This window comes from Sinocyclocheilus rhinocerous, unplaced genomic scaffold, assembly GCF_001515625.1.
Source record: "Sinocyclocheilus rhinocerous isolate Xijiao unplaced genomic scaffold, SAMN03320098_v1.1 scaffold7333, whole genome shotgun sequence".
In the NCBI taxonomy this organism is placed as follows: Eukaryota; Metazoa; Chordata; class Actinopteri; order Cypriniformes; family Cyprinidae; genus Sinocyclocheilus; species Sinocyclocheilus rhinocerous.
This window is the reverse complement of record NW_015628216.1, coordinates 9,395-21,336: the sequence shown is the minus strand read 5'-3', so window position 1 is coordinate 21,336 and position 11,942 is coordinate 9,395. Positions and strand designations below refer to the sequence as shown.

The window sequence follows — 11,942 nt, the reverse complement described above, 5'->3', positions numbered from 1 at the left end:
ACTGTGAACAAGAGTCATCATCAAGGTTTTCAGTATGTGAAGAGAAAAACTGTCAATTTTAAAACAGCATATCTGTTATGCTAGCATATAGACAGAGACATCCTCAATGCTAACAAACATCGACTAAAATCCACAAAACTGCATTCTGTTTCTGTGAAGCCTGTAAGAGAGCAGAATTGATTTGCGGCACTGGCTGACTTCACCTTCACCTGACTCATCTCTTTCTTATTAAAAACTGTACCACCTCAGCACACTTTTTTCCCAACCGGAATGATTCACTCTTGCCTAGTTTTGGACTTTCCATCTATTCCTGGATTTGCACCTGACATTTCACTCTTGCATTCAAGAAAGACTTCACACTGACTGGTAGTGTGGTTATGATGCTGGAATATCTGACTGATGAAATGCTTAATAAAAAATATAAATGTTTAGTACCATCGATACCATGAGGAAAAAATGCCACAACATGTTAACAAGTTAATTTACTTTTGCCCATAGTCAAACTATTTTATCAACTAAAACGGAGGGGGCATTTACATGACAAAATTTTCAACTAAAAAAAAATCTTGTGTTTTTTCCATTAATTTGCAAAACAACAGCATTTAGGGGGCCTGAAAAACTTTAGAATTTGTGTTTCGAAGTGCATGTTTTTGAAAATGTTATGATCTCCATGTAACCTACAATAATGCAAATTTGTGAAAACTGTGACATCTGTACGCGAAACTTTAAAAAAAAAAACTTTAGTATAATGATGTAATGTAGGGCTGCCCCCTAATAATCGACCAGAAGAGGCTTGGTCGACCAAAATTTTATTAGTCGCTTAGTCACAGAAAATAAATAAATAAATAAAAATCCACAGGCAAAGTCACACAGTTTGTGACGGACAGATACCATTCATCGACCCTCAAATATATCTTATCATCTGAAAAACGTAAGTATTAGCAACTTTACAAGGCCACTCAATCCAACGTTAACCTAAAGAAATGTGTGCTATTGAAGTTTTTATGCAGAGTGTGGAAGCTGAACATTAGCGCTCACTGCAGGACAGATGGAGGCGCCGGTGCGCTCACTTGCTCTTAAAATACTCAGTCATTTTTGGTCATATAGATAAGAGTAATATAACTAGGGCTGCACGATTAATCGAATGTGATTGTCATGCACATCTTGTCAGTAAAGCCGGTTCTGTGATAAGTAATAAATCTCCATCACCTGCTTTCGGATGGAGCAGCATTTACTACACAGAGCTGTAGTTCTCTGACAAGCTACGCAGGAAAAAAAAAAAAGAAAAAAGAAATAATCGTACGATTATGAAATCGAACAAATCGTTCGCGATAATGACAGCTGTTTGCGTAGCTTCTCAGTGAACTACGGCTCTGTGTAGTAAATGCTGCTCCATCTGAAAGCATGTGAAAATACCACATTTAATAACATATTTTTACTCCAAACTCACTTCATAAAGTCAGCCGAGTGTTTGAAAAAATTCATTCTGAGAGATGTGGCTTTATTCTTACACAGAATAAAGCACGCAACATATTTCATAGTATTAAGCAGTGATAAAGGCTATGTCGATTAGCATTGCATTATAGATATACTTTATTATATTGAAAATTATAATAAGAACTCAGATAAACCATATTTTGCCGTAGTTGCGTGTTTATTAGTCACATTGAATCAATGAAAGCAGTTAAATCGTCTGTTTATTCAGCTACCGCTATAGGCATTTCTTGGGTTTCTTCTGCGAGGTGTATTTGGAGTTTCAGCACGAGAGCGCCCTCTGGCTTTCGGATGAAGATTTACTGCTGATCACAGAACCGTGCTTCACTGAAAGATACGCATGACAATTGCAGCTTCAAGTCTAATCGCAATTTCGATTTATCGTGCAGCCCTAAATATAACTTTCAAATCTGTAAAGACTATTTATTTGTGCGCACTCACAATAACAACAGAACGCACCTTTGTAAAATAATGAAAGCAAAGAGGATGCGCTTTCTGCCGTCTCGGTCTCTGTGAACTTGAGCGTGAAACGCCGTGTATATCTTTGCCTTACAGACATGAAAAATATATCTATAGAGAGTGAAATGTCTACTTTTAAATGAACCAAATATCAAATGGAAAACAAATATTCTCTGATTATGTAATCTGTATGAAACATGCATACAGGCTCGTCCACATACTGCGGAGATGAAGTGTCGCCGACTTCATCTCTTAAACCGAAAACAAAGAAAGCACTAGTTTATCAAATTATTAAAATGTTAATGCAGTATCTTTACTGTTTTTCATTGACACATTCATAATCATTACTTCTGCCAGTGCACTGTGGCAAGCTTTATGAGTGTGCTCGAGCGCTTATTAGGCTATGTAGGCAATTAAAGTTTCAATATAATGATTTAAATGGTTTATAAATAAACGTGCGATTAGTCGAGTAATGTTTAAAATGAACGACTACTAGTCGACCAGAAAAATCCTTAGTCGAGGGCAGCCCTAATGTAATGTAAACATACCCTAAGATTCCTTAGTCCCAATAATAAGAATAAGAACTATACAAATAAAGTTAATGATAAAAATAATATTATTATTATTAATAATAATTATAAATCCATGACTACTATAATACAACTGCACTATAAAATAAATTTCATTAAGTATATTAATTATTTTACTTTACAGTAGTCAAATGGCAATAGCTATACCATCAAGCCTTTATTTTGGCAGAAAATTGCAAGGAGACTTAAGTGTCTGTGACGAGACTTCTACAGAAAATTGGATATACAAGTATGTCCAACTTTATCTGCATACAAACAGTACACTCACAAAGGCCGATATATAAATAGTTGTATCTCAACCAAATATTGTCCTATCCTAACAAACCATACATCAATGGAAAGCTTATTTATTCAGCTTTCAGATGATGCATAAATCTCAATTTCAAAAAATTGGCCCTTATGACTGGTTTTGTGGTCCAGGGTCACATATCTCAACTGCTTGGTTGCTTGCATAGTCACAAAATGTGAAGTATATAATAGCCCAGCGCTTGATGTCAGAGAGAAGAGAAGACGAGAAAGCACAGTTAGTCCAGTTGGTGTACTGATACTGTCGAAAATGCACATTGAAACGGTTTCAAATATTCAAAATCAACATCTATTGAAAAATCAATACACTACTGACTGGAAGTCTGGTTAAGATGACACCCATGTTTCATTGAAGTTCAAGAGTTCAGAGCCAACATGACCCATGGAGCAGGGAAGGGAAGCAATATCGCAAGCTCCGATATGAGACGAGACTCCGTCTCTCTGTTCCTCCTTACCCCTCATCAGTCTCTAAGAGACCTTGACTTTAGGAGTCAACCCTCGCCTCATTTTAATATTCAAACCATGCCACACTGCAGGCGGCAAATCTACAGAGACAGGCGAGTCATTAAACTTTCATTCAGCCTGACTGTCCATTCACAACAGGCTTTGTGAACACCCACCAAGTCACACACACACACACACTCCCCCTCCTGCATCCCTCGAGTCCACTGGATCTGGAATCAGTAACTGGAAGAGAAATCCTGGACTTGGCAGTGGTGGTTTCCAAAACTCACACCACCAGATTTGCTTCCAGTCTTGTAATCTGAGGATTATTTAGGGTGTTATGTTTGTTTGGAGGCGGCGTTCACACTGACAGCGTTTTGAAGCAACCCCAGGTCGATCGTTTTCAACAAGAGTAAGCGATTTCCACCGAGCATGGGTACCAGCAGCTGGTGGCAAAAGTTGAGTAATCAACAATGATGCAATGCGACTAGTGCAGACAGTAGCTTGCCGGCTCGTACAGTTTAGTACAAATGCAAACTAGCAACAAATATCTTCAATGTTCAAACTACGGTCAGTGTGAACGCACCTTCAGCCAGGTACATGACGGAGCGGCATCTGTTACACATCTCTCATCACTAGTTGGGTTGACATAAGGGGGTTGTGAGGGAGAAAAACAGCTGTTTCTCTCCAAGACAGTTGAGGAACATCTGTACTGCACTCTGATAACAATCAAAAAACAGATGTGTCCAAATTAATTATGAAACACCATCCTCTTTTAACTCCCAAAAGCACTATTCCTTTAAAAGTATAGTTCATCCAAACATGAAAAGTTTGTGATTATTTACTCACCCTCAAGGTGCTTCAAACACTGTTTTTGTCGTTGTGTGGAACACAAAAGGAGAATTTTGAAAAATGTTCATGTAGCTATGAGTTCATAGTGGAATTAAATTAATTTTAAAAATTAAATTAAACATATATTTAATTCAAATATATGTGATGCATGTTTCAGAGTGAAGCGCAGCACTGTTCTTTTTACACGCAAAAAGTTAGTGTAGTAATAATAATGATCCTTAGAAGTAAAGTCATATTCGTAATCATAACCAAATCATGGCCAGAGTTGTTCAGCAATACAAACAAGCACAGCAAACGCAGAACTTTGTTAAAATTACTTTTTAAAATGGCACATGAAAAAGACATCAGAAAAACTGTAATTATATTCTTCCCTATTCAATATATTAAATATTCTTCCCTATAAGATATAATTTTAATTAGTAATAGTTCATAATGACCACACTTTAAACTAAAAAAAGACATGCAAACAAAACAACAAAAGCACCATGAAAGTTTTAAGATTTATGTGCTAGTTTCAAAAGAAGTCTAAGAACAGACCTAGATTTTTAGTGAATAATGATCTAAATATTCATCTAATGCTCACAAAAACGTTAGAAGACTGTAAGCCTCAGAATTTGACCATAGCACTATCCCAACCTTCATCTGACTGGGTGTAAAGCAAAAACTATTTACTTGAAGCTTCATCAGTCCTAATCCCACCACTTCAATCCTCATAACTCTACTCATCTTGCTCAAAAAAAGAAAAAAAAAAAAAAGAAAAAGTTGAATCCGCCTACTCCAAGATTTCACATTTTATTAAGGGGAACGAACAACGTGTTAAACCATAATGCTTTTGACAAATTGCAAGCCGGAGTCAAGACGCTAGCTCATTAACACCTCCCGTCACCTGGCTGCGTGTTCATTACGGGTCTTTGACAGGGCCGACTGGCGAGCTATTAGAACACAGAGACGGTTCAATCTCTCACGACTGTAGCCTCACATTATGAAACACTGACAGAGCCGACAGAGTAGCAGAGAATCAGGCCTCCGTGACTCCCATTCATCACCCAAAAGAGAGCGAGAAAAAGAACATCTGCCTCCGAGAGAGAATCACTTTGATTACAATGAAACGCGCCCCCGACCATCGCTAATTTCACCCGGTCTGGAGCAGAGAGAGTGAGAGAAATGAGACTGAGGAGGTTTCCGTCAGTCTCGTTCTGCTGAGGCGTTTCTTAAGCCTCGACAGCATTCTGTTGGAGAGCTACGGCTGTAATCTAGAACGATTTCTGAAGGATCATGTGACACTGAAGACACTGGAGAAATGATGCTGAAAATTCAGCTTTGAACACAGGAATAAATTACATTTTAAAACATATTCAAATAGAAAACAGTTATTTTAGATTGTAATAATATTTCAGAATATTATGCAGCCTTGGTGAGCAGAAGAGACTTTTCAAAAACATAAAAAAAATTGTACTGACCCCAAACTTTCAATGGCACTGGTTTTACCGATAACTGAAATGTGAGACTTTACAACAGTAGAGCAATACAGTTTCTCTCTGTGATTTGTCTACAAGCGGTTTGTCTCCTCTTACAGTCTCTGTCAAAACATTTAATATTAAAAGCAGGAAGGCACTGAGAAACGTCTCATGACATGCAACAACGACTCCTGTCTGTGCACCAACCACTTGCTATGATGATTTTGATAACTCTTCTAAAAGAGCACTTTAGTGAGTCACGTATTTTGTTGGTCTGATTTTAAACATCTCGGCAACATGAAAAATGAAGCTGCATGTGAAAACTGCAGCAGGGGATTAAGAGTGACAGAAAAGACATTATTACAAACTTGTAGAAAGCTGAAGCGAAACGGTTTGCGGGTCGTGATGAGGGAATATCATGACTGATATAAATTAGCATGGAATAAATATAGGTCTCCTCCGCTGCACAGGTGAGCCATTTCTCACCGGCTTTATCTCGGCAGCCAGACGCGGAGGTTACAGCAGAGATGAAGGGAATGAGATTCAGAGGTAACGCACGCCTCACCCGAAGCTTTCTAGGAAAAGCGATGCACGTTCTCTGAAACAGTCAAGGGTGTCAGCTATCACGACAGGGGGTTTCAAAAGAACTACTTTGATTTTACCAGGAATCCTTGAAGATAATCTGTGTAATCTGACATGTTTCAAGCTGTGTAATTTAACAGTACGAGAGCAACTGCAGTTTCACGCCGCCGATCAAGGGTTTTCGTGACCGGTTACAGGGACGGCTTTTAAGAGCAATTACACGTATAGAAGTTCACAACAACTTGTCCAAGCAAAACAGCTACTGTCAGCGCAGACGTCCTGCAATTCTCGGGTTTGAGAGGACTTAGCAGGAGGTTTTATTTGACATAATGGATGAAAGTTTATGTCCCTGGCAGAGAGACTGAAATAAAGCCTGTGTGCGAGTGTATTTGTGCTCTTATACTGTATAAGTCACGTCTTGTGTTAATTGCAGACCTGTCATATTAGGAGTAGTATTTAAGTTCCCTCATTCTGATCTTATAATAGCAGCACAATGCAATAACCAGCCATTCTTTTCTTTTTTATGCTTTGCAATTATAGACCATCCACATGTCCAGCATCTGCTGCATATATCACAGATGCATTTTATATGACAGAAGCACTAGCATTAAAAGGTTTGGAGTCTGTAAGATTTTTAATGTTTTTGAAAGCAGTCTCTAGGTTGCATTAATTTGATCAACAATGCAGTAAAAACTAGGGATGCACCGATACCACTTTTTCCAGTACTCGCCCGATACGATACTTTTATTTTTGGTACTTGCCAATACAGAGTACCGATACCAATATTTTTATTGCATTTGTAAATTTTTTAAATATTGGGTACAATATGTATGTGTATGTATATATTTATCAGTCTGGCGAGTAAACAAAAATTTACTAGCCAATGGCGATTATATTGCCAAGGTGTGCGTAGAGGGTTGGCCTAAGGTTAAAAATAAATGACATTTATAGTGAACTGGTGTTTCTTTGTCTGAATATGGCACTTATCACATGCTGTGTGGTATCGGCGTTTGGTATCGGAGCATTTTAACGAGTACGAGTACAGGAGCTCAGTATCGGGCCCGATACCGGTGCATCCCTAGTAAAAACTGTAATGTTGTGAGATATTATTACAATTTAAAATAACTTTTCTATTTGAATATATTTTAAAATGTTATTTATGGCAAAGCTTTTATTTCACGATTCTTTTATGAATAGAAAGTTCAAATGAACAGATTTTTTTCTTTCGTCACTTTTTGATGCATCTTTGCTGAATTAAAGTACACATTTCTTTCAAAGTGTAAAATAAAATTCAAATAAAATTAATTGTATTAATATATTAATAAAATATTATTAAAAAATTAAAAAAGAAAATAAGAATGTTGCCTTAGCAACCAACTGAAATAAATATAAATACTAAATTTACTGAAACAGGAATAGTTTTATAGATTTTATAGCGAGATAGAAAAAAATTGAAAAGCACAAATTTACTAAAACTAAAATTTAAATAACTAAAAATATAAAAATAAATATCAAAATACTTTAACAGTACATAAATAATCCTAAATTAAGACTGCTGACAGCCTCAACCTTGAATAAATTTACACTAAATATAACACCCTTGTTTATACAACTAAATTAAAAACAACGATGAAAAGCAGCATTTGACAAAATATTCCGCAACACAAAAATAAACCTAAAACCGGTTTTAAACCGGTTCATTTACACGAACCATAACAAACATTTGCCATGCTATGTGAGAGCAGTAAAGCTACGTGCTTCGCATGCAGCATTTTGTTGCGTTAATTGATGGAAAAAAGGGAAATGGAAAAAGCAAGACTACTTTAAAAACTACCAATCTTTAAAAACTACCAAACTACCAGTCACTACCAAAAAAAAGGTCAAGTTAGTAGTGCCTCTGCTTTTAGTTGCACCACAAAATCATAACTTAAAAATGCATTTAAAAAGGGTTATATATTAACTATGAACTAATGTCCACTAATAGCCATATGGATATAGAGATACTCGAATAAACAGTATATCAGAACCTCCACCATAACATTTTTACTGTATATACACCATCTAGGTTGCATAATTAGAACGAAAACGGTAACAGTTTGCATACTGGCAATTTTACAAACATGCAAAAACGTTCACTTTGAAGCAAAATAAAACCCCAAAATGGCTACAGCAGTGAGACACTTGAAAGCCATCGCATGAACTGCTGAAAGGAAGGCAAATGGCTCACTTTTAGCACTTTCTAGCTCAGCATGGTGAAACGCAAGTCACTTCCCACTTTTATAAAACCTCAGAAAGAGTGTGGAAGCTAAAATAAACTGTACAAATGGAAAAGAGGAGGTAAAGGAACAAAGCATGAAGGCTGGATGAGGTTTACAGGATGTAACTGTGGTTCTCTGTGTCAAGGAAACTTTGCCGTGTCAACTCGGATTAAACTCTCGACTCGTTCAGATCCCTGTTGTATGAGTGATGAGGCCATTCTGAGCTTCCTGATGTTCCTGCTAGCATCTGTGTGGATACCGCGGTGAACTGTGCGCAGCTTCAGGCTGTTATTGGTTTGATGCTACATGCCAACAAACCACCCGAAGCCCATTCATGGATCATCTAAAGCATTTTGCACTCAAAACTGGAAAACAACGATGCATAAAAATTTAGATCATGCACACTATCGGTCAAACGTTTAAGGTCAGCATGCTTTTTAGTTTTTCAAAGTTTCTTATGCTCAGCAAGGCTACATTTTCGATCGAAAACACAGTAAAAACAGTAACAGATTGAGAAATAATATTACAATAGCTGGTTTCTATTTGAATATATTTAAAAAATGTAATTTATTACAAGTTGAATTTTCAGCATCATTACTCCAGTGTCACACGACCCCTCAGAAATCATCCTAATATGATGATTTACTGCAGAAAGAAACATTTCTGATTATGTTGAAATTAAAACACCTGTGCTGCTAATACATATGTTAACATGGACGTTTTTCAGTTTTATTAAAAAAAAAAAAATTCAATTGAAAAGCAATTTAATCTTTTACAACATTAAAAGTTGGTAGCACTAGTTAATTCAGTGCCATTAGTTAATGTCAGTTAACTACATGAACTAATAAATGGGCTATTTAAAGCATTATCCAAAATGTCTTCATTGTCACTTCTGTTCGATTTAATGCATCCCTACTGAATTAAAGTATTAATTTCTCAAAAGAAAAAAAAAAAAAAAAAAAAGATTTTGGCCAAACTTTTGAATGGTAGTATAGCATGGTTTTTATAGTTAACTTAAAATTCCATAAAACTATTTTCATAACTAAATTTAAATTAAATATTAAAAATAACCTTTCTTTAAACAACATTTCTTATTTTCATTTAGTTGTAGTAAAATAAAATAACTAAAACTCAAAAATGTTTACTATAACTATAGACATTAAAAAAAAAGCTAATAAAAACAAAATTACTAATACTTTAACCTAAATTATGCTGAAAACAAAAAAATATATATTGAAAATAATTCAAAATATTAATACAAACTATAATAGCATCTCAAGGACACTAAAATAACACTGTAGCTATAGGAGTCTGCATTCTCATGCATTGCATTGTGGTCCACAGATGTTTGGATCTTACCTCGGGAAGGCATCGAAGCAGTAGGTTTTGCGTGTGTCGGGAAAGGCCACACGCAAGCCGGACATGAGGGGAGAGTGGAGGATCACTGCCGCGCACTCGTACCGGGACGCCAGGTCCACCGTCGGCACCGTCCCTATGCTCTGACCGTACAAGATGATGTTTTCCGGAGTCACTCCATACCTTCAGAAGAAAAAGAGAGAGAAGAAATTAAAAACGGCTGCATATCACATCAACACTTCAAGTGTGGTACAAATCTGGCATCCTCTCATCTGTGTGGGTGAAATTACATCACAACGCAAGCAGCTCGTGATGTTTACTTTGAATTGCGTTTGTGTCTATAGCAACATTACAATTGGTGGCAAAATGTATTTCCATCACGGCGTATTATTAGATAATCCAATTGGACAAAATGGCATGTTAGATCAAGAACAGAAGAGAAACCATTAAAAATAGAGACATGAAATGCAGATATAAACTCGCAGGCTTCATAAAAGAACTAAGTGAGTCCCTGAGCTAGTGAACACAGGGCTGAAGCTTTATTTGACACTTTAAGATGCACTCAAAGGAAATGCCAGAGGGGGCGAGCGAGAAGTCAAGGCGTAGATGGAGAAAGAAAGGGGAAAATGCACTGCTATGCTCTTCAGGTTTTTGTTCTCTGACTTTCCCAGGCAGCTTTGCAGTCGGGTCTGACACCTGGTCGCCGATAGAAAGCAAACGCGTTTGAAGTCTGACCTCAGATCAGGCTTTTTCAGGTTTTTACCGCAGGCTTGCCCAGGGCCGCGTGAGACGAGGTAGAGAAACAAAGCAGCCGTGAGGTGGAAGTCTCGAATGCACACGCAGCAGTACAAAGTGTACCGTGGAGAGCGCTGGCTACACGAGCCTCTGAACTCGACTAGCTTTGGCGAGATTTTATCAGGTAACGGAACATGAGGTCTCCATCGCTGTCTCCCACACAGACAGATGTTACAGGGTGAAAAGAGGAGGCTGAGAGCGCTCTTGTAAATAAACAACCAACCATGTGACGGAGCTGATAGACACTGTGAAATTCAGGCTTGGAAATCAAGTTTCTAGAGATGAGATGAGAGGAGAGCAAAAATACATCTCCGAGGTAATTCATCTCCATCAATAACGGTCAACATAGAGAGTCAGCTTATAGTTGGAAAAATTTGTTTGTGAACCGTTTTGAATAAACTGGATTTTTTTTTACATGCAAGGTTTAAATTCTGAATTGTTATTTTAGGACACTGTTCACTTACAGGGGATGAAAATGTCATTCATTCATATCATAAAATAAAAAAAAATAAAAAAAATTGTTTTTTAAAATATCCAAATAAAAAATAAAAAAAAAAAAAAAAAAAAAAAAAGATTAAAAAAATTCATACAATGAAAATGAATAAATTATACATAAATTACTATTACTAATAATACTAAATTATTACTATTATTATTATTATTAATTTAACCATCAACATCAATAGCCATGATGGAACAATTTACCTATATAATAATAATAATAATAATAATAATAATAAATTTAAACATTTTTGCATATAATTTTGTACATAAGACAATTATTATTATTATTATTATTGTTGTTGTTATGCATTAACTAACAATGAATAATACATTTGTTACAGTATTTATGAATCATTGTTTAAGTTAATAAACAAAAATATACCTGTTTATTGTTAGTTCATGTTAGGGACACTAAATACTAAAAGATACAAGTTTTGATTTTAAAAATGTATTAGTGCATGCTGAAATTAACTATGCTTAATTAATGCTTTAGAAGAACGTTTCATTGTTAAATGTTAATTAATGCTGTTAAGGATATAGTAGGATATAATGTACAATGTATAACAAAAAATTATAACTATGCATGCATGTAGTTATTATTATTACTACTATTTTATTATGTTGTTATTATTATTATTATTATTATTATTATTATTATATTTAACAATAGTCATAAAGGAACAATATACCTGCAAAAATATAATATAAATTATTTTTGTATACAATTAAATAACATACTAAGAAAATATGATTTCTTCTCTATGTCTTATACGAAAACATGATGCACGAAAATGTGTGTGGGGGTGGGGTGAGATTTGAAAGCCTTAGAAATTTAACTTTTTTTT

The 11,942-nt window shown here is 35.8% G+C and overlaps 1 protein-coding gene across 1 annotated transcript in view; it reads right to left on the bottom strand.

Moving 5' to 3' along the window:
* Positions 1–9,983, bottom strand: part of LOC107737205 (protein ABHD17C-like) — a gene marked incomplete at its 5' end in the record, with an annotated part of 18,812 nt that extends 8,829 nt beyond the window's left edge. Inside the window, one exon of the mRNA XM_016548650.1 lies at positions 9,802–9,983. Within this exon, the coding sequence (XP_016404136.1) occupies positions 9,802–9,983 (182 nt within the window). The remainder of the gene's footprint in view (positions 1–9,801) is intronic.
* Positions 9,984–11,942: the final 1,959 nt, after the last annotated feature.